At 47.4% G+C, this 19768-nt stretch overlaps 1 protein-coding gene across 4 annotated transcripts in view; it reads right to left on the bottom strand.

Annotated features, from left to right (window-relative positions):
* Positions 1 to 18973, bottom strand: part of WLS (wntless Wnt ligand secretion mediator) — a 137522-nt gene extending 118549 nt beyond the window's left edge. For 3 of the 4 annotated variants that reach the window (XM_023509774.1, XM_023509775.1, XM_023509776.1), the window contains exon 1: positions 18578 to 18942. In XM_023509774.1, the coding sequence (XP_023365542.1) occupies positions 18578 to 18683 (106 nt within the window). In that variant the 5' untranslated portion in view covers positions 18684 to 18942. Of the gene's footprint in view, positions 1 to 18577 lie in introns of all 4 variants that reach the window. The other variant, XM_003784229.2, reaches the window with a different exon arrangement.
* Positions 18974 to 19768: the final 795 nt, after the last annotated feature.

The raw sequence follows: 19768 nt of genomic DNA, 5'->3' as shown, positions 1-19768 counted from the left end.
GGGGATTCGAACCCGCCACCTTAGGTGTACGTGGCTGGCGCCTTAGCCGGTTGAGCTATAGGCGCCGAGCCCTGATTTGGTTTTTTAATTGTGACCCACAGAGGACCTATTCCAGCAAATAAAGCAAACCCTGCAAATACACCATCTGGAATACAGCAGTGACCTCAACCAACCGATCTTCATACAGCAGCGACCTCGACCAACAGATCTTTGTACCGGTCTCTTTTGATTGCAAGAGGCAGGAGACTTTGCTCAAAGTGCGTGGGCAAGAATAAAATCAATCAAACCATTGGTGAGGCTGCACTGAGGAATATCCAGAAAGCGGCCTTCTGGTGCCTGCTTTGGGAAATGAAATTATGTCAAGAGATCTTACTTCTCTACCGTCATCAAAGTGTACGTTATATTTTATTAGCTTCATTCTCAGGCTTCGTTGGAAGGACTCCAGCAATTTTGGGCTTCTATCCTCTGAGTTCAGCGCAGTCAGAGAAAGATAGGCCACCTCTTCCAGGCACCCTCTATGGAAGTGTCAGGTTCACTGATTAGAATAACTGGAGCCCTGTGTCCTTGGTGGCTAATGCTTGGTCACACGCCTGTCACTGGAACCAGGGGTGAAGACTGCCTTTAGCCCCACGAGCTGAGAGTGACCCAGACTCTCACTTTACCAAAACAAACGGTCTGAGCACTGGGCGGCCAGAGAACGCCAGCTCTCCCCCAATACATCGGTCCTCTTCCCTTACTCTCCAGGAAGTTGTATGGCTGGAATGATCCAACTTGAAAATAATATATTAGAGGAAAGAAACAACAGGCAAGTCACACACACTCAGAGCCAGGGAACACATGAAAAGATGTTTGCCCTTACTATTAATCAAAGAAAAGTCAGTGAGAAGAATGAGATATTCTGGACGTGTTGCCAGCTCCAGCCCACACACAGAGGTGGGCACCCCAGAACTTAATGGGATCTACAATAGGCATGCCTCCTTATCTGAGACAAATTCACTGAAGAGCAGCTGCTAGGAAACAGTTAAGGATATGAGTAAGAATTTAACTATAAGAAAGATTTTCCTGGTATTGTTTAAAATAGTTCCCAAACTGGAAATATAAATGTCTAACATTAGGAGATTGAGTAATTTAATTATGACAATCTATGGGCTATCATACCCCTACTGAAAAGGCCCCTCCAAGGCGTATTGTTGGCATGACTTACTAATAAGTAAGCAGAAAGGCAAACCACAGAAGAGTAAGCCCGGGGGAGGGGGGCATCGTCCATCAGCTGGACCCACTAAGTGGCTGAACCTTCATCTCCTGGTCCTCCCTGAGTGCTTCTTTAAGAGTTGCCACAGGGTCTAAAGACCCAGATGCCGACAGCCACAGCTAATTGGTTGGACATGCATGCGAAGAGACCCTCTAAAGCCGTGTATGGGAGCGGCAGAGTACCGCTCGGAAGAAGTGGGCTCCAGCTGGTGAGCGTACAGCAGCTTCTATAACAAATAATTCCATATATTTTTTAAAAAACTATCTTTCTTGCCTGTTCTTCAAAACTTGTCATGTAGCAATTCATCTTCAGTTCCCCAGAGTTCTTCCCCCACAAACAAACCTGCTGCCTTCCCAAACAAAACATACCAGAAACACACTTACTCTCCATCTCGTTTCTGTAACTTTAAAATGTACTCACCCCGGAGGAGCTGGGCCAGCCTATCTTAAGAGTTTGGTTGCTAAGATCAGATGAAGTGATGTCTACAAAAGTACTGTTATGAAGGATCAAGGGACGAGTGTGAGGGACCAGGGACACCACACACCACCCGGCTCACACTCCCCCACAGTGGAGAGCTCACAGACAGCCTTGGGCCCGGCTGACTTCACCTTTTCCTCCCTGTGATCACTTCCAGATTTTTGTATGATTGTGTTTCCAGATATTTGCTTGCAAAGTCTCTCTGTGGCAAAAGGGCAGGCCCTCTTTACTGCCAAATTGGCTGAAGAGTGATTATCAAAGCACGGTGTGTCTCCCTGCTGAAACTTAGGTAATTAAATAATGAGGGGAGATGTCCAAGATAATCTAGAAAGCAGACAGATATGCCTGGTGCAGACCGGAGCCCGGGACAAGGAGAGAGTTAACGGTTTCCATGTTATCTCAGTCCAGCCGCAACACTTAACAAACCTACAGATGGAAACTTCCGAGAATGAACATTCTTTCAGAATTGGTGTCCCGTACTCCTAATAGCAATATTTTATAGCACTCCCAAGTATTTTCCCAGAGGAATCACTGCTTAAAAACAAAGTTGTTTCTTGGTAGGGCTGTGCCTCTGCACTGCGGGCTTGTGTATACAGTGTCTTTTCCACAGTCTCTTCATTTTAAAAAATGGTAAAAGTTTAAACAAAATATCAATGGTTCACTAAGTATGTTGAAGTTCCTGAACAGGCCCCTTTTTAAATCCCCACCCCGAATTACATCCCTCCCTTGGGGGTATTTACAGTCCTCTATGACACAAGCTCTGTACCTTCTCGGTTCAAGGAAAACACACCTACAGCATTTCAAATTAACTACTGACCCTTACTCTCACACTATAAACAAACCCTTTTCAAAATCTCAATTGCATTGTGTCCACATTGATTAAAGCTTGAAGCCTGGTGACCTCATGTGGTGTTAACTTCTCCCATGCACCAACAGCATTCCGCCTTTCTACTCAATTACCCCCTTTGGTGCCAGAGGATCGCTACCCAATGAACACACACAATGGGTTTCTGCTTCATTACACTAACCAACAGCAGGATAGAAATCAGCAGAAGAGGAATAAACAAGCTAATTTATTATGAGGACAGAGCAAGCTTTCACCAGTCCCGCCACGGAAAACTTCAGTGGTTAATGGGAATATCAATAGTCTGGGGTGATGTTTATGATTGTACAGATTATAGACAAAGCCTCAAGAGAACCTCGGACAGATGAAAGAACTCTTCAGATTAGCATGTGCGAACACGCACACACAAAATCCATGCCTTAAGCTCTGGGGTCACCATAAAACCTATTCCATAATTATTTTGGGAAGTGCAGCCCTAGGTTCTGGATCATGTGGACTGACACCCTGGTAATTGCCCCAAGTGTTCAACCTAACCGTGGGGCCCCTCTTATTCATCTTCGACAAGGTGGTTGGGGGAACCCTGCCCCTTTTTTGAGCAAGATCTTGTTGCCCCCCCTTCATTAGGCTTGGCGAGGGCACAGCGGTTGATTAAATTAACAACTTTGGAGGGCTTCCGTCCCAGTTCCCAGACATTAGCACCATCATCCAGAACAAATTAAAAGTCTCACAGCAATTAAGCAGATTTTGAAAATGAATTTCCCATGGTTCACTGGCTCAACAGCAACCTTGAGTTAAGTATCAGAGAAGATCTCAGAAGAGAGAGCGGAAAGACAGACAGCTGAGTTTCAAAGTCCACATGCCCCGGTAGGAAAAGCCCAAACAAGAAACTTCTGGACCTCTGCTCAGTAGGCTTAGACATTCCTTCTATATAAAACTAGAAATGCCCAGTTAGACATTAAAAGGCGAAGGAATAAAAATTTAACATAGAATTTTTGTATTAAAATGGTGGATTTCAGGAATATTTCTCTTTTTTGTTTTAATTCCATTAATATAATTGGATTATGTTTCAAAAATTTAAATCAATCTTGGGAGAGGACAGAAATGCCTGTGTCTAGTCATTAGATTTTAAATTTAAACTCACACTCTAACCCTGACTCTAGTACCAGAACCATCCCCAGCTCTCTGAACCAGCGCAGCCAGGTCCAGGGCCGCCCTGTACACCAGCCTCCAAAGGACCCCAGTGATCTACCTCTCAGCAGTCATTCCTGGGTTAAGAGCTCACTGATAAAATAGCACCAGTCATGTTCGGAGTCCTTGCTACTTGCCAGGCACTACACTGAGGCCTCTTCACACATCAGCTAGAAAGAAATCAAAGAAAAGCACCAGGACCCTCCAGTGTCTCACTTGGGAGAGGAGGACACTTAGGCTCTTAGGCTCTGAGGCTAAACGTTCAAGGCCACGCACCTGGCAGGTGGTGGGGCCACGACCTGAACCCAGTCCTACCCCACAGCTCTGGAGTACATTTAGAGTAACAAGTTCCCATTCCCAGTGGGGACATATCCAGTCTGCAGAGCAGAGACGGGTCCAGAGTAAAAAGAAAGAAAGAAAAACAAGTGCCATTATTTTAGAAGGAGGGAGAGCATGACGACATGATGACTCAGCTGAGGAGGAACTCCTGGGGCCTTTCAAGTCTCTGCTTTCTCTCCAGCACCACCACCCCTCCTCTCACTTCGTGCCAGCTCTACACTCCACCCTCCACACCCCTAGCCCTCCATGGAAGACCTAAGAAAATTCAAAGTCCAGGCTGGCCGCGGTGGCTCACACCCATAATCCCAGCACTCTAGGAGGCCAAGGCAGTTCCATTGTTTGAGCTCGGCAGTTCGAGACCAGCTTGAGCAAGAGCGAGACCTTATCTCTACTAAAATAGGAAAAAAAGCTAGCCAGGTGTTGTGGTGGGAGCCTGTGTCCCAGCAACTCAGGGAGGCCGAGGTAGGAGGATCACTTGAGCCCCTGAGTTTGGGGTTGCTGTGAGCTGTGACAACACAGCACTCTACACAGGGCAACAGAGTGAGACTCTGTCCCTAAATAAATAAATAAATAAATATTCCAAGTCCAGCTGTGTGTTCTTTTTCTTGGCTCCCCTTCCTTCCCTTTGCGCTCACAGGCTCCTCCTAAGTCTGGTTCCTACCCCTTAGTCCCTTTCCTGCTCACACCTCTCCTGGCTCCACCCGCCATTCTGCAGGCCGGGTCCCTGTCTGCTGTCCCTTTCTGTGGAAGGCAGATGTTTGGCACAGTTGTGTCAGCTCACTCTGAAACCTGGAGGGGCCTGTGGATGAATTCACTCCCACCCACAGATCCACAGGCTAAGAGCAATGGAATGCAGAGGTAGTTATTTGCATAAATTATGTTTTCCTGTCAAGGGCATTTATAAAAGCTGACATCCCATGCATTCTTGGTCTCTAAGAACGACTGTAAATAAATCTGCAGAATTCTTCGAAGGGAGACTTTGAATGATGAGTTTTCTATCCTTAAACATTTACAGAAAATTAAGCATACTATCTGATTTTCTAAAAGAAGCCCCTTCAAAATAACCCTCATAGAGCAGGAAAAAACACAGTTATTTTTTTAAAGACAGTAGTTCATAAAATTTTCACTTATTATTCAACGTTTCCATTTGGATAGTCAAAGTTTGGAAATGCACACGGCTGTATGTGCCCTTCTTTCCCTAAACTTCATGGAGCAGAAGGGACAGCAAGCCACAGTCAATCCCCTGCCTGTGAGGCCACGAAGAGACCAAAATCTTCAGAGATCAGATACAGTAACCATCAATGTAACACAGACAGGTGATCAAACGCTCCACTAATGGTCAGGGAGCCCAGCTCAAATCTTTCCCTCTTCGCCTTGACTGAACTTTAGTTTCCACAGTATAATTGGAGAAATTCCCTTTCCAACCTCAAAAATTGTTCACTTTTCTAAATGTGAGTGTGCGTACTAGTAATAGGAAGGCACGCAGTCTTTTGTGTTCAAGTGAATAATAAAAACCCTCTCCTCATTTAAACAACAAAAGAACAGCCTGGAATATAATGTTAAAAATTTAGACCAGACCTTAAAGTTGAAGCGTTTTAGGGACCTCTACAATAGGTCCAAAATTCATTTACTCACTTCGTCAGCAAATATCGTTGGGTACCTATGGTAACAGCCACAAAGATGAACAAATCAGACCAGAGGTTACATTTTAATCATCACTTTTTCATTTACGATTCCTTGTAATACAGCACTACATTCTAACTAATGTTTCAGAAGTAATTAATATTTTATCAGGAAAAGATCAGCATTTTCTCCCTCAATGTTTGACTTTCAAAAGTCTTTGTCATTTATGTTACATCTAGAAGCAAAACATGTCCCCAGTGGATGGTGACTTCAATTTTATGATGTAAAACAGAAGAACTGGGACTCAGTTTACAGCAAGCAAAGATCTCAGACATCCCACACCGTGAGGAGCGTCCATTTAAGAGCTTTGCTACCTGGGCGTTCTATGCTCTAAAGCGCCGTGAATATGGCTTAGAATTTTAAAAAGCAAAAATTTAAGATTCAAGCTAAACCTTAGTATGGAACTACTACCAACTGAGCCAAACAATAAATTGCACACTCTACTTTATCAAGGATGTGAACGACACGCTTCTAGGCCTGCTGTATAGACTGTGCCTAACAGGAGTCTGGGCAGGGCTGCTGGCCGCTAATTTTATCCTATCCATTAAGAGGCAGAAAGAAGCTGCCATTAGCCAAACGAGACACAGGAAGACTCCAAACCAAACAAACAAACTTCAGAAGTTAACTGGCAGCCTCTGATTCAGGGAAATGGCTCACATACGTGGGTAACTAGGAAAGTTTTGAGACAGACTGAGTTATGGTCCATTATTCACTTCCAGGCAACACAGAGGTCAGTGTCCTTTCTGAGTCACCAGGCAGGCGACCTTCACCTTGTTCCACCTGCCGTGTTGCTGGGAGGGGCTTCATTTGCTGTGTCAGCGCAGATTTTTAGGTTTCTTGATTTTTGTGGATCTGGAAACTTTTGTAATGGACCCACATATACTGAGTGGCCTAACACCCATGTGCAGGCGCCCGTGAAGCATGTCCCTCACCTTCTGTCACTTAAATCCCACAACCTGACTGAAAGAGTAAATCTGTGGATGAGGAAACAGACTCCCGCATGTAAACAGTTAATCTAGGTTATAAAGCAAGTTTGATAACACACAGATCAATCAGATCACTGCCACAGATCAACCATAAAACCACATTCCAACAGCTGGAATCTGATCACTTTGAATGGGAGGATCAAGTTTCTCAAGGATTAAGTTTCCCACTAAGCAGAAACCATTCTATGGAAAACCTTGATCCAAAACCCTGTTGCTTGGGAAAGCAACTATTTCCCAGGAATCTTAGAATAAATAAGCCTACATCGGCCACAGGTAACCTCCTAAATTACTGTGACGGTTCTCCTTAGTGGGAAGAGCTAATGACCTCCATTGACAGGGCTGGTACAAGTACCCCACCAAAGTCCCAACACAGATATGCTCCTGACTCATTGATAAGCTAATCCTGACTTTGCTAAAATCCCAAACTTACTGCTCATCCTTCTGCGAAACTGCGTTTTCCTTCTTCCTCTTTCTAAAGAAGTAGGTAGAGGGGAGGGAAGGAAGGTAATGAAGAAATTCTGCTATCAGTTAAAAAGAAACAAACACACAAGGATGACTTTTAAAAAAATGGAAATGTCTAAAGATCCTATACCAAAAAAAAAAAAAAAAGATGACCTTAATGCCCTTCTAGTTTAAAAAGCTTGAGTGTCTACAAATTACCCTGTTTTTTTTTCTTTTTCCTCTTTTAATCAACTGTTACCCAGAAACACCACGTTCTCACAGAGTACAGCTTTGTGATGTTGGGACATGTTCAAAGAGTGGCATGTTCACAGACCTGCACATTCTGTAAAATCGCAAAGAGGGGTGAGTAAAAAGATGGCTAAGGTCCCATAGCTGCCTGTCACCCTCCTCCCCACGCCATTCTGAAGAAGCTGATTCTTTCTGGGGAGAGACAAGACGGCAAGGCCCGAGGTGGTGCAATCTTTTCAAAGCCTCTGTAGAAACCTTATCTACAATTTCCCTCAGCTCAGGCATGCAGGGGACTGAAGTAGGAAACTGGTTCCCACAAGCCAGAACTAGTCCAAGCAAAGAAAGGAATGTGGGATGAGTTACAACATAAATAAGAGCAGAGGAAATATCTAAGGACCAGACGAAAAGGAACAGAACTGCAAAAGAGACCCACCTGCCCTGAGAGAGGGCTGGACCCAATAGTGACAGGGAACCCCACTTTGGGGTTGTGATTCCCCCAAAGGCAAGCATGTAAAACTGAGACTTAAAAGTCAAGATTAATTTTGGCTAAATTAGATGAAGTAGGAAACAATGCTTTCTGAGTTCACTCACTTCCAGCAAAAAAGACAGGCAGGGCAGGAAGAATGTACAGCAGCGGTTCTCAACCTGCGGGTTAATGGGTCATGGCATTAGGAAGGTTGAGAACCACTGATTTACAGTATAATCCTTCCACCTCTTGAATTCCAGAAATATGTCCGTCACAAAGGCTGGGGCCCTCCACGTTTTCAGCCTCACTTGGGCAGTAGGGATTTTCTGCTTGAGGAATTTCATTGCTTCTTTTGTGTGTACATCAGACCAAAAAATACAGGGCTATGTGACTTTCTCCCAAGCTCACTACAATCTCAGAATTATGACTGTCACAAACATCCTTCAAAAGCATGAAAGTTAGTCACAGTTTGATTTTTTTTTTTAGTCAAGGAAGCGGCAGACTGATAAAGTCTTGGAACTAGACACAGGGACTATGCTTTGGTATCAGTAAGGAATGACCGTACTTTGTGGTTTGGGTGTTTTTGTTTTATTTTTAAGGAGTTTTAAATTTGCATTTCCCGAGCAGGAGCAAGGGAACCAGCCACACCCTCTCAGAGGAAGCAGGAAGGAATGCGGCTGCTTTTTAAAATTCTGTGGTGTTGTTTAAGATCACACCGAGCAGTAGTCCAGCTCTGCAGAGCCGGCCCTCCACGCGAGGGTAGCCAGGGTATGGGGTGCACAGAGACAGGGACAGCAATGTCATTGCTCCTTTATTTTCGAGTAGCAGAAAAGCCAGCCAAGCTGTCAGCACACATTGGGAGTCTTCTGCACATTAACTCTCTGATGGCCTCACACGGAAATCAGAAGATCTTCCTGCTAATAACCGAAGGATGTATCATCCTCAGAGCACGGACGGGCCTAGGGGCCCACATCCAAGCATGGCTCAGCCTCTGATTCCATGAACTCAGTTACTTCCCGTTCCTGGGATTCGAGTTCCTTCTAGAATAAGGTAGGACTTTTATCGTTACAACTTTTTTTTTGAGACAGAGTCTCGCTCTGTGGTCCTGGGATGACTGCCCTGGTGTCATAGCTCACAGCAACCTCAAACTCCTGGGCTCAAGCAATCCACCCACCTCAGCCTCCCAGAGTGCTGGGATTACAGGTATGAGCCACCACGCTGGCCTATGGCCTATTGTTAAAACTTAAAACCAACAAGTCCTCAGCTTCCATCAGGCCAAACACCACCCAAGTGTACAGGCACAGTGAATTCAAATAGCTACACGCATGGAAAGTCACCAAAACACACAGCTCTAGAGTGGAATCCATTATCCTGCTGGCCTGTAATGCACTGATGTCACCCAGGGGGAGGGGGTGTGGCACAGAGATGTGAAATGATTTGCCAGACTCTGGACACCCTCCCTCTGGACACAGACTTTTAATGATTTATTTTGTCCCTCTCTTTGTCCTATGTTACCACACTCCTACAATGAGTTTCTGTGGCAAATCATCCCAACATAAAAGTACAGACTTAGAAAATGGTGTAACCAAGCTCTGTTAAAATTCCATGTAAAGCAAAGTAATAGGTAGATCAAGTAAAAGCCGGATGGCTTGTCTCAGGAGTGACAGGTGCAGGCTAGGAGGAGGCCCCGGATCGCTTCTCACTCACCAGTTTTAGCAACAATATCAATGCCTCCCTTTTTGGCTCATTAAGAGACATTCGGTATAACACAGGTGTTAATCCTACAAAGCAGGGCGACCTCCCTGAACTTTAACCAAATAATGCTTCCATTCATTCCCACCTTCTGAGCCCCAGACAGATCCATGAAGCTGGTGGTGTTTGGCAAGGTGGGGGTGCTTCAGGGAAAGGAGAGAATGGATAATAACCAAGGTCATGTTTAAGTTTCCCCAGATCTAAGAACAGAGAGGGACAGACAAAGAAAAGCAGGAGAGACGGATTTGGGGTCAAGCAGACGGTTTCAGGGGAAAAGCCCTTTGGAAATCACACCTCTGAGAGGCCTGGTTCCATGAGACACTCCAACAGTGACAGGTCCTCAGGACAATAGATTTAATCCTTGCACGGGGCTTGGCGCCTGTGGCTCAAGTGGCTAAGGCGCCAGCCACATACACCTAAGGTGGCGGGTTCGAATCCCCAGCCTGGGCCCACCAAACAACAACAACAACGGCTGCAACCAAAAAATAGCCGAGCCTTGTGGCGGGTGCCTGTGGTCCCAGCTACTTGGGAGGCTGAGGCAGGAGACTCGCTTGAGCCCAGGAGTTGGAGGTTGCTGTGAGCTGTGATGCCATAGCACTCTACCCAGGGGGACAGCTTGAGGCTCTATCTCAAAAAAAAAATAAAAATAAAAATAAAAATAAAAAAATAAAAAATCCTTGCACGGATCTCCAGGAGGAAGGAGAGCTCTGCTCTACGTCACAGCCAAGGGAGGGAGTCAAGGAGATCTCCTGACTTCCTTGGGATTGCTGAGACCATAGATTTTCTGCAGTGTCCTGGACAAATTTCTCTCCACTATGTGATGCTTCTTGGAGGCTAGAAGCTCTCTCTTGGGAAAGGGTCAGCCAGGACCAAAGCACCAGTGAACTGGCCCCCAACCAAATTGCATGAGCTTGGCCTTATTAATCTGGGGTTTGAGAAACACTAATTCAAGCATTTACAAACTGATTTCACCCTTTCTAAAGAAAAATCATAATACCTTGCCTAAACAAATGTAATAACTTGGCCTTTTAATTATTACACATCTGCTTTCTTGGACATGTGTATGTGTGGATAAAGCCTCTGAGTTAACCCAGGGAACTAAGCAAGTTTAAGAAGGCCCTGTAATTCCCGTGGGCCAGTAGAGAAAGAACACTCCTCTGCCAGGGGATATTATGAGAATGAGGCAAGAAAGTGGGAGCGGGAGCAGAAAACTGGACTTGACGGCCCAGGACTTAAACAGGCATAGCAGACAGAACTGCTGGCTCAGTTTGGAGGGAGCAGGTACCACCGAAAGTAGGTTTTGGAAATCGGGGCACAAGCTGTGTCTCCCAGAAGTAGGTTCCTGTATTGACAAAGGCCTTGGTTCTCCTTCCCTGAGCTTCTATCCCTCTCCCCTTCCACATCCGTGTTGCTATCCCATTTCCTCAACAGCTGTTTTTAGGGTGTACTGTGCACACCAAACCCAGGGGCATCCATGGGCCTGTCGTTTTGACAAGTTTTCTTTTTTTTTGAGACAGAGCCTCAAGCTGTCCCCCTGGGCAGAGTGCCGTGGCATTACAGCTCACAGCAACCTCCAACTCCTGGGCTCAAGCGAGTCTCCTGCCTCCGCCTCCCAAGTAGCTGGGACCACAGGCGCCCGCCACAACGCCCAGCTATTTTTTGGTTGCAGCCATTATTGTTGTTTGGCGGATCCGGGCTCGGGATTCGAACCCACCACCTTAGGTGTACGTGGCTGGCGCCTTAGCCGGTTGAGCTATAGGCGCCGAGCCGACAAGTTTTCTATTACAACTCTCAGGCGCCCTTTGCTGTGTGTACTGATTTCTCTGCGGGGAGGTTGGCACGCAGTTTTCTCAGGTTCAGCCCTCCCAGCATGGCCCACAAGCAGTCAGCATTTACAATGGCTGATGTGTGTAAGGGGTGCTTAGGCCTTAGGAGTTGGGATCGTTTGTGTAGGGAATAACGAGGTCAGTGATTGGTAACCGTGCAGTGAGGGGAGTCTGTGGTTTGCTGAAGGGATGTGAACAGGAAAGGGGGAGACTGTGCTTTCATCTTCTCTTGAATCTGTGCAGAATCAGTTTCATCACACTTGCCCCTTTGTTTCCCACAGAAATGGAAAGGATGATGGGAGGAGTGGGCATTAGGCTTCAGAGTGTGGCTTCGGGTTCCATCAAGGACCACAGGCCGAGTCTCAGCCCTCTCTCCGCTGTACTATCTCTGCAACCCCAGAAAAGTTCCTCAAGTGAGCCTCAGACTCCTCTGAAAATTGGAGAAAGTATCTCTGGGCTGTTATAAGGCTTAAGTGAATCAGTGTACGTGAAATGCTTCCCACAGTCTTCTAACATCATTATAGTTTTTGCTCCCCTCCAGAATTGATTAGGGATGGAAGGTACTGGGGGACAGGTGATAGTAAAAGTCAGAAAACATGTGATCGCCTCAAGCTCCCCCCTCTCCACTGTCACCCCCATCTGGGCACTTTCTCTGGCAACTGTGCACAGAGGGACATTCGTCAGGGCCCATCACAAGCCCTCAGAGGATAAGGACAGAAATGAAACAGATGCCATCGTGCCGTGACTTGATACGCCTGTGTCCCCTCATCTTTAAAATCTATCAAAATCGAAGATGCAAACCTTTCGACAGAGGAAATCTACCGGCATATTTTTCAAAGAACAAAATGTACCTCTTCACCCTGCCAGGATGGCCATCTGTGGGAGCCTCCGGTTCAGAATGCCTTCATTATTATGCATGGGTGTACATAGAAACAAAAATTATCCTTTGGGGAAGGCAATTTTCAATTTTCAATAAGTGGCTGGCTCTTCTTTCAACTGCTCCACCTTCACTGGCAACCCACACCCTCTAAACTTCTCTCCAACCTCAGCTGATTCCTTCTCTCCTCTTTCCTTGAAAAAGTCCAGACTTCTTGTTAACTAGCTAAGTATGGAATGCTTTAAGTCACAAACCACTAGCTAGAGAAAATAAAATTGAGTGATCTTCCTGCAAGTAGCAGAATCTCAAGTACTTGAGGGTTAATTAACTTGGCTGCTCAGACAATTGGATGATTCAGACAATTACGAGGACTGGTTAGAACTTGTAAGAAATTGGTTGGACCAGCATAGGCAGACTTCTCAAAACGTGCCCCCTCCTTGGCAAGAAACGGTTTCATTGATCATATTTGATATGTTTCCCTTTGAAATGTTACCCAATGATTAAAAATGAGAAGTTCATTTCACGCATCTTCATCACATCTTTCTGCTCTCGAACCATTTTGTACTCAGACCTCAGATCAAGGTTGGGGACAGGTGGCAGGACCACCAATGGTCAATAATTCTGGCTCTTCCTTCAGAGTGACTGGAGTCCACTCTCAGCTCTGACCCTGACTCTTTCTGCACCTCAGTTTCCTCGCATGTAAAACGGCTACAGAAAAGTACCAACATGGCAAGCTTTGTGTGGATTAAATGAGACAAATTCCGGCACACTGTGTACGTTCAATACATGTGAAATATTATTGACATTACTTTATTAATACTGTGTATTTATTTCAAGATGAAAGATTCACATAATTATTTGATAGTATAATTAGCAGGGCTTCTAATGTCACACGTTCTCACAGTTCCAATAAACTCATCCTAGGAAATCTTTCCCTGGTAGCCCTGGATGGAGAGGGCTCCTTCTGCCCAGGGCTCCCCTGGCTCACTCAGCTTCTGGTCCCTCGTCACTAACCCCCATGGCATGTGACCCCATCCCGAGCATAGAGCAGGCCCTAATACTTTGGAAATTAGGCAAGTGGCACACACAAGCTTTAAGCTAAGGACTTTATACAATTTCAACAAATTACAAATTCTCAATCTCCATAGAAACACCTTCATGACAGAGATAAGGTAAGACTCTCTCCTCGTCTATATGGGTATTTGAAATATTTTAAAGGCCAGATTAGTGTAAAATGTCAACCAGACAAGGAGGGCTTTGAGTCTAGATCTGGGTTGTAGTCAGGAAACTTGAAAATCTTACAATGCCACACAAAACACTATCATCTCAAAGAAAGTTTCTCACTTTTATACGGAAAGAGAAAGTTCCAGTGGGGGCCATATGGGCTGCGTGACAAGGGGCACTCAGATGAAAGAGCATTGTGAGACTGTTAGCATAAGCACTCCGGGAGGCTGAAGCCAATGGGTTGCCAGAGCTCTGGAGTTTGAGACCAGCCTAAGCAAGAATGAGACCTTGTCTCTGCTAAAACTAGCTGGGCGTCATGGTGGGTGCCTGTAGTTCCAGCTACTCAGGAGGCTGAAGCCAGAGGCTCACTTGAGCCCAAGAGTTTAAGGTTGCTGTAAGCTGTGATGCCATGGCACTCTACCCAAGGCAACTGAGACTCTGTCTTAAAAAAAAAAAAAAAATTCTTGCCAGGTACCCAAATACTGCAAGATTACAACTACTGCATCGTTAATATGTAAAAATATAACTATAGGCTCGGCGCCTATGGCTCAACCGGCTAGGGCGCCAGCCACGTACACCTAAGGTGGCGGGTTCGAATCCCCAGCCCGGACCCGCCAAACAACAATGACGGCTGCAACCAAAAAATAGCCGGGCGTTGTGGCGGGCGCCTGTGGTCCCAGCTACTTGGGAGGCGGAGGCAGGAGACTCGCTTGAGCCCAGGAGTTGGAGGTTGCTGTGAGCTGTAATGCCATGGCACTCTACCCAGGGGGACAGCTTGAGGCTCTGTCTCAAAAAAAAAAAAAAAAAAAAAAAATATATATATATATAACTATAAATGTAACAAGCTTAAAATCTAATATACTAGGGAGCAAGCACATATAGAGAGTCTGCATATCTGTAATTTTATACAGTGTCTTCAAATTCTATGACTTCCACATAAATGAGAGTAGCAGAACAGAAGTTCACGTGAATGGGCCACGATCGAGACCATCCATGGTTCCCACTTACACGGTAACAGCACAAGTGTGTGAGCGGCACACTGCAAGGAGACAGAGCCAAGGACAACCTGGAAAGATCATCTTCCCTGGCTGTGTGGCTTATTCAGTATAAATTCTATTCTCTTCACTGAAAACCAATACAGGCCACTCACATAAGTTACCTTTTGAAAGAAACAGTGATTCTTCCTAAAGATAATAATCTTCCTAAAGATTTGCTGGTATTCATTTAGACTCTAAGTTTAAAACATTCTCATTTATGGGTACACTTAAGACATTGTAACAATTTTCTATTCACCCTGTCCTTATCTCCCCACTCTTATCAGTTTTAGGACAGGTAGGAACAGTGCCCTGCTTTTTCAACCATTCTATTCCCCAGACATGACTAATTTGAAGCTGAGCAAATTGCACATAATGGGCTAGAGATTCAAGTTCATGATCTTTAGTCCGTTGCACTCATTTCAAGGTCAGCCTCCTTCATCTTCCTTCCCACCGCCCCCACAGTTGTCTGTCCATGAACTAAATTCACCAAACATGAAATCAAAGGAAAATTATTTTTTAAATTTTCTGCAGGCTTATTTTTAAGGAGGATTAAGATTAAGTCATATCTTTAGAAATATTTTCATTTCCTTCAGGGATTCTTACATTTTTTGAAATAAATTCTAAATACTAGCCACTTATAAGGTTTCTGAATACATAAGAAAACAAAGTTTTTACAAAAGCATGATATAAATCAGTGACTTTATAAATGCCCCAAGTTCTACTTTCATATAAGGCATTGCTTTCAAAGCCTGTTTGCAAAATCCTATTAAAGGTTTAGCAGTATAAGTAAAAAAAACAATTTTTTTTTTTTTAGTAAAGAAAGACATTAGAGCAGGTGAGTATTTAAGCTGTCAAACCAAAACATAATCCCTACTTCCTTTTATAGCTAATGTTTAAGTTTCTCCTTCAGTTCTAGAAGGCTACGACCCAATGCCAGTCTAAATGTCCTATGAAACTCTCGAAATACTAAGAGTCAGACAATTGTAGAAGTGAAAATGACCTTGAACTCATCTGTCTACCAATGAGAAACCTTGAGCCTGTCAGTTTAGCTGACTTGCCGGGTCACTTTGGGGCTATGCTTTGTCATTACTGTTTGGGTGCGGTGGTTGTTTGTCTTTGTGGGATGTGTGTGTGTGTACTGACACCTTTACAATAAGGAGATTGGCCATTTAGATTCTCCCTTTTCTAAGTTGCCATGCTTCATCAGAGAAAACAGTGATCAAAAGCAAACATACATCACGGCCGGTACAAGCAAACACTCCTCTCCTCACTTGGGCTACTACAGGTGCATTAGACCCTAGTAAAGCCAGGCTTCACCCCCAGGACACCGACTTGTTAAGCAGCAGTGCACTCCCTGAACAGTGGAGTTCTCACTGGGGGCGTGTGTGTGTGTGTGTGTGTGTGTGTGTGTGTGTGTACGCGCGCAGGAGGTGGTTTCTGAACTGTACTTTGACATTCCAGCCTACAATCTGTTTTCAGCTGCTTATTCCACTGGCCCCCCTTGTTGAAGTTCTGTGCTTTCCTCAGTTTTTCACTCTGTTTTTCTGTTTATAAATACCTTGGTATTTATTTCCCATGTTTGCATCTTATAGCATACCCGAATTCTTAGATTTATTTAAGGGGAAAAAATGACCTTCAAAGGCACTGGTCTGCGTGGGTGGGATCTCATCTGCTCAGTCTTGAGACCACAGCTGAGGACGCAGCCTTTGCCACTGACCGAGGAGGAGAGCTGAACACCAAATGTACAGCAGTCTCTCCCAAGAAGAGTGTTCTATGTAGATATTCTTCTTTTTCAAGGACAGCTGGAACTAAAGCAGTTTATTAACTGAGGTGTCTCTAGTTGCAGTCAGCACCTGACACTGACTTGGTGAGGTTGCTGTCAGGTCTAGTCACTCACCAAATCCTCTGGGCAAAACCACCCTGGGCACCACTTTCCAGACAGACCCTGCTTTGAACAGACAACTGTCATGACTCTCCAGTAGCTCTCACATCCAGCAGCCACTCCGAGCCCTCAGACCTTGTCCTCAGTAGTTCCAGAAGTGCCCTAGGAAACCTACGACAGGAATAATGGGGCTCTTCAAGGCCAGGAGACCAGCTTTAGAAAAAGAAAAAGAAACACACCAACCAACGCCAGGGAACGATGTATAATGGTTCTCTGCTTGTGCAGAAACCTCAAAGAGGATGAAGGTCAGACAGGGATAATAGGCCAATTTAATTCTGAAAGCACAAGGTGCAAGAAATTTTAATTATGGTCTGCCACTGAAATCACACAAGATCCAATGGCATCTAAGTACAACTGCTCATCAAGGCAGACAAGAGATGTAATTGTAACCGCTGCATAATCACCGCGAGGGCGCAGGGAAGGCTGCCTCCAGCTCCCAGCAGAGAAGGTATTGAGAGCCTGGAAAATCCAATACGAGGAAACATGGAGACCGTACAGAGTCAAACAGAAGCTCCTGACACAAAAGCCACACCGGGCTGTGTGTGCGCGCGTGTTCAGGCTGAGGGTTCCAGAAATAAAAAGATGTAGATGAAGCTGTTTGGTCCAAACGGAGGATTCGTGCCTGGAAAACTCGGAACGCCTTTCAGCTGCGTGGATACACTACACGGAGAGAGAAAGGCACAGTGTCCCCGGGATTCCTCTCCTCCACGAAGCTTCACCCACTCTCCTTTGTTCAAAACAATTAGCTTGGCTGCTACAGTGACGTACAGCCCGGGTCCCTGATTAACTCGCTCGGATCCAACCCCAGTGTGAGACAGAACGCCGCGCACACGACTCCGGGTGCCGAGGCCGGTGCAGCTCTCCCGGCCACGCGGCCCGCAGCCCACGCCTCGCGGGGTCCCGCACAGGGGCGCGCGGGGGAAGCCCCCTGCGTGAACTCTGTACGTCCCGCAAAGTTTAACAAAGCCTCCAAGTAAGGAAGCCGCACCTCGGGTCCGCGCCGCTGCAAAGTTGGCGCAGAAGTTTGCGTCGGGATGTCCCGAGGGGGTGGGGGCGCAAGTGTGCGGAGAGGCGGGGGATGGATGGGACGCAGAGTGAGCGAGAGGACGGCGGTTTCCGAGTGGACGTTAGGCGAGATGGTCTTCTTCGCCGGGAAGCCTGTCCGAGGGTCCCCGGGGTGCACGCCAGGGGAGGTCCCCAGGGCAGCTGCCGTCGCCGGGTGGCCCGGGAGCTGTCACCGGCGGGGGCCGTGGAGGGAGTGGGGGACGGGGGCTCTAACAAGTGGGGGAGGGGAGACTCCCGGCGGGCAGGAGGCCAAGACCCACACCTCTCGCGGCAGCTTTTCCCTCAGCCTCTCCAACTTCCCGCGGCGCCAGCCCCGCACCGGCTCCCGCCGCGCCTCGCCCGGACGCAGCTCCGGCCCCGCAGCTCCGACCCGTCCGCGGCCCAGGGCGGGGTGGGCGCGCGGCCAGCGAGCGGAGGGCGAGGAGGTCGGGACCCCAAATGCGGCCCCTGGGCCGAGACGACCGAATCATTTACAGGGGCGGCAATCACAGCCTCGCCCCAGAGCTCCGGGTTGCGTCCGGCGCAGTTCCCCGACTCTTCTGTTGTTCGTAATAAAGTCGGTACGTTCCCCTCCCGGAGCTGACTGGGAGAGAGCAGGGAGGAAAAGGGGGGCGACGCGGGAAGAGGAGGGGGCGAGCAGTCAACTTTGCGGCCCCGCGCGGCCTGTCGCCATGCTCGGGGTCCCCCCCGCCACCCCCGCCTGCGTTTCAAGTGGATACTGAAACTAGGCCAAAACTTTTCCCCTCCTTTTCTCTCCGCCACTAGACTGGATGGTGCCCCACGGAGCCCCATGGAGCTCTGCTTTCTCCGGCACAATAGGCGGACTAATTAGATCATAGAGGCGAGACAGCGATACTGTAACAAGTAGCCCCGGAGGCGGAGAGGGAAGGGCCGGAGGAGCGGGGAAAGTTTGCGGCGCCCGCACTCACCGATCAAGCCTCCCACCAGGAAGGCGACGACCTGGAATGCCAGCAGGATCCCACCGACGACGCACAGCTTCCTGGTGCTCATGTTCTCTATAATTGCCCCAGCCATTTTTGCGCCCCCCCTCTTTTTCTTTTCGCCTTGAAATAAATGTTTGAGCGTGTGATTTTGGCTCCCTCCCCGCTCTCACTCCCGCCTCCCTGGCTCGCTTTCCTTCTGGGCGCTGCAAAACTTCAGGGGTGCGGAGCGCAGCGGCGATGGGACCCGCACGGAAGGCGCCCGCGGCAGGCTCGGGCTCCCCCAGTGCCCGGAGCTGTGATTGTGGCCGCTCCGCCGCCTGTGGACGCTTAAAGGAGCAGGGAAGCGGATCACATGACGCCGCCTCCCTCCCTTTCTTCCTCCCTCCCTCTCGCGCTTCCTCCCTCCCTCCCTCCCTCCCTCCCTCGCTCCCTCGCTCCCTCGCTCGCTCTCCCCCAGCCCGCCGGTTGGGGCTCCGCGCTCCGCCGGGTGCAGGCGCCGATCCCCGTCTGCCCAGCGGGCTGTCCCGCCAGGGCCCCTGCCGTTTGGAGGTAGAGGTGGTCGTTAAGTGGGTCCTCCTCCCCGCCTCTCACACGTTTCCTTTTCTGGTTCCCCAAGTGCCAGATTTAAATAGCTCGTGGACCGCTTTGCAGACCTGTAACTTCCACGTTGACTGGAGGAGATGGTCCCAGCCCCCAGTTGCTAAAACTCTGTTCAGGAAAGAGGAGAATTTTTTTTTCTTTTAAGACACCCGGTAGATGCTTAAGTCAAAGCACAGACATGCAGAATAAAGTCTCAGCTCGGCTGCCCTTGGCCAGGTCCCAGCCTAGTTATTAAGAAGACACCCATCTACGCCCCACTGCGTCGCTTAGGGAGTCGCTCCAGCCAAATCACCACCGTTCCTTACTCCACTCCGCCCACTTCCAGAGCCTCTTGACCCTGGCTAGTGCCTTAAACAAAACGTTCTACTCCAGCAGTTGTAAACCTCATTCAAAACCCAACTCATGTGAAAAACCTCGGTGACGTTCCAGGCTACCTCCGCGTGGTGTCTCTGGGAACCGAGCCGCAATCCTGTGTTTACCCTTTTGCCTCCAATTGAAGGACTTGTGTGCACACGTTTGTCTTCACTGCTGAGCCGTGCACTCCTGGGACCAAGTTTTATTTATCTCTGCATTCCC

The sequence above is a fragment of the Otolemur garnettii genome, unplaced genomic scaffold, assembly GCF_000181295.1.
Source record: "Otolemur garnettii isolate 467f Iridium unplaced genomic scaffold, OtoGar3 scaffold00010, whole genome shotgun sequence".
NCBI classification, from domain to species: Eukaryota; Metazoa; Chordata; class Mammalia; order Primates; family Galagidae; genus Otolemur; species Otolemur garnettii.
Note: the sequence above shows the minus strand (reverse complement) of the source record. Positions and strands in the feature narration are given on the sequence as shown.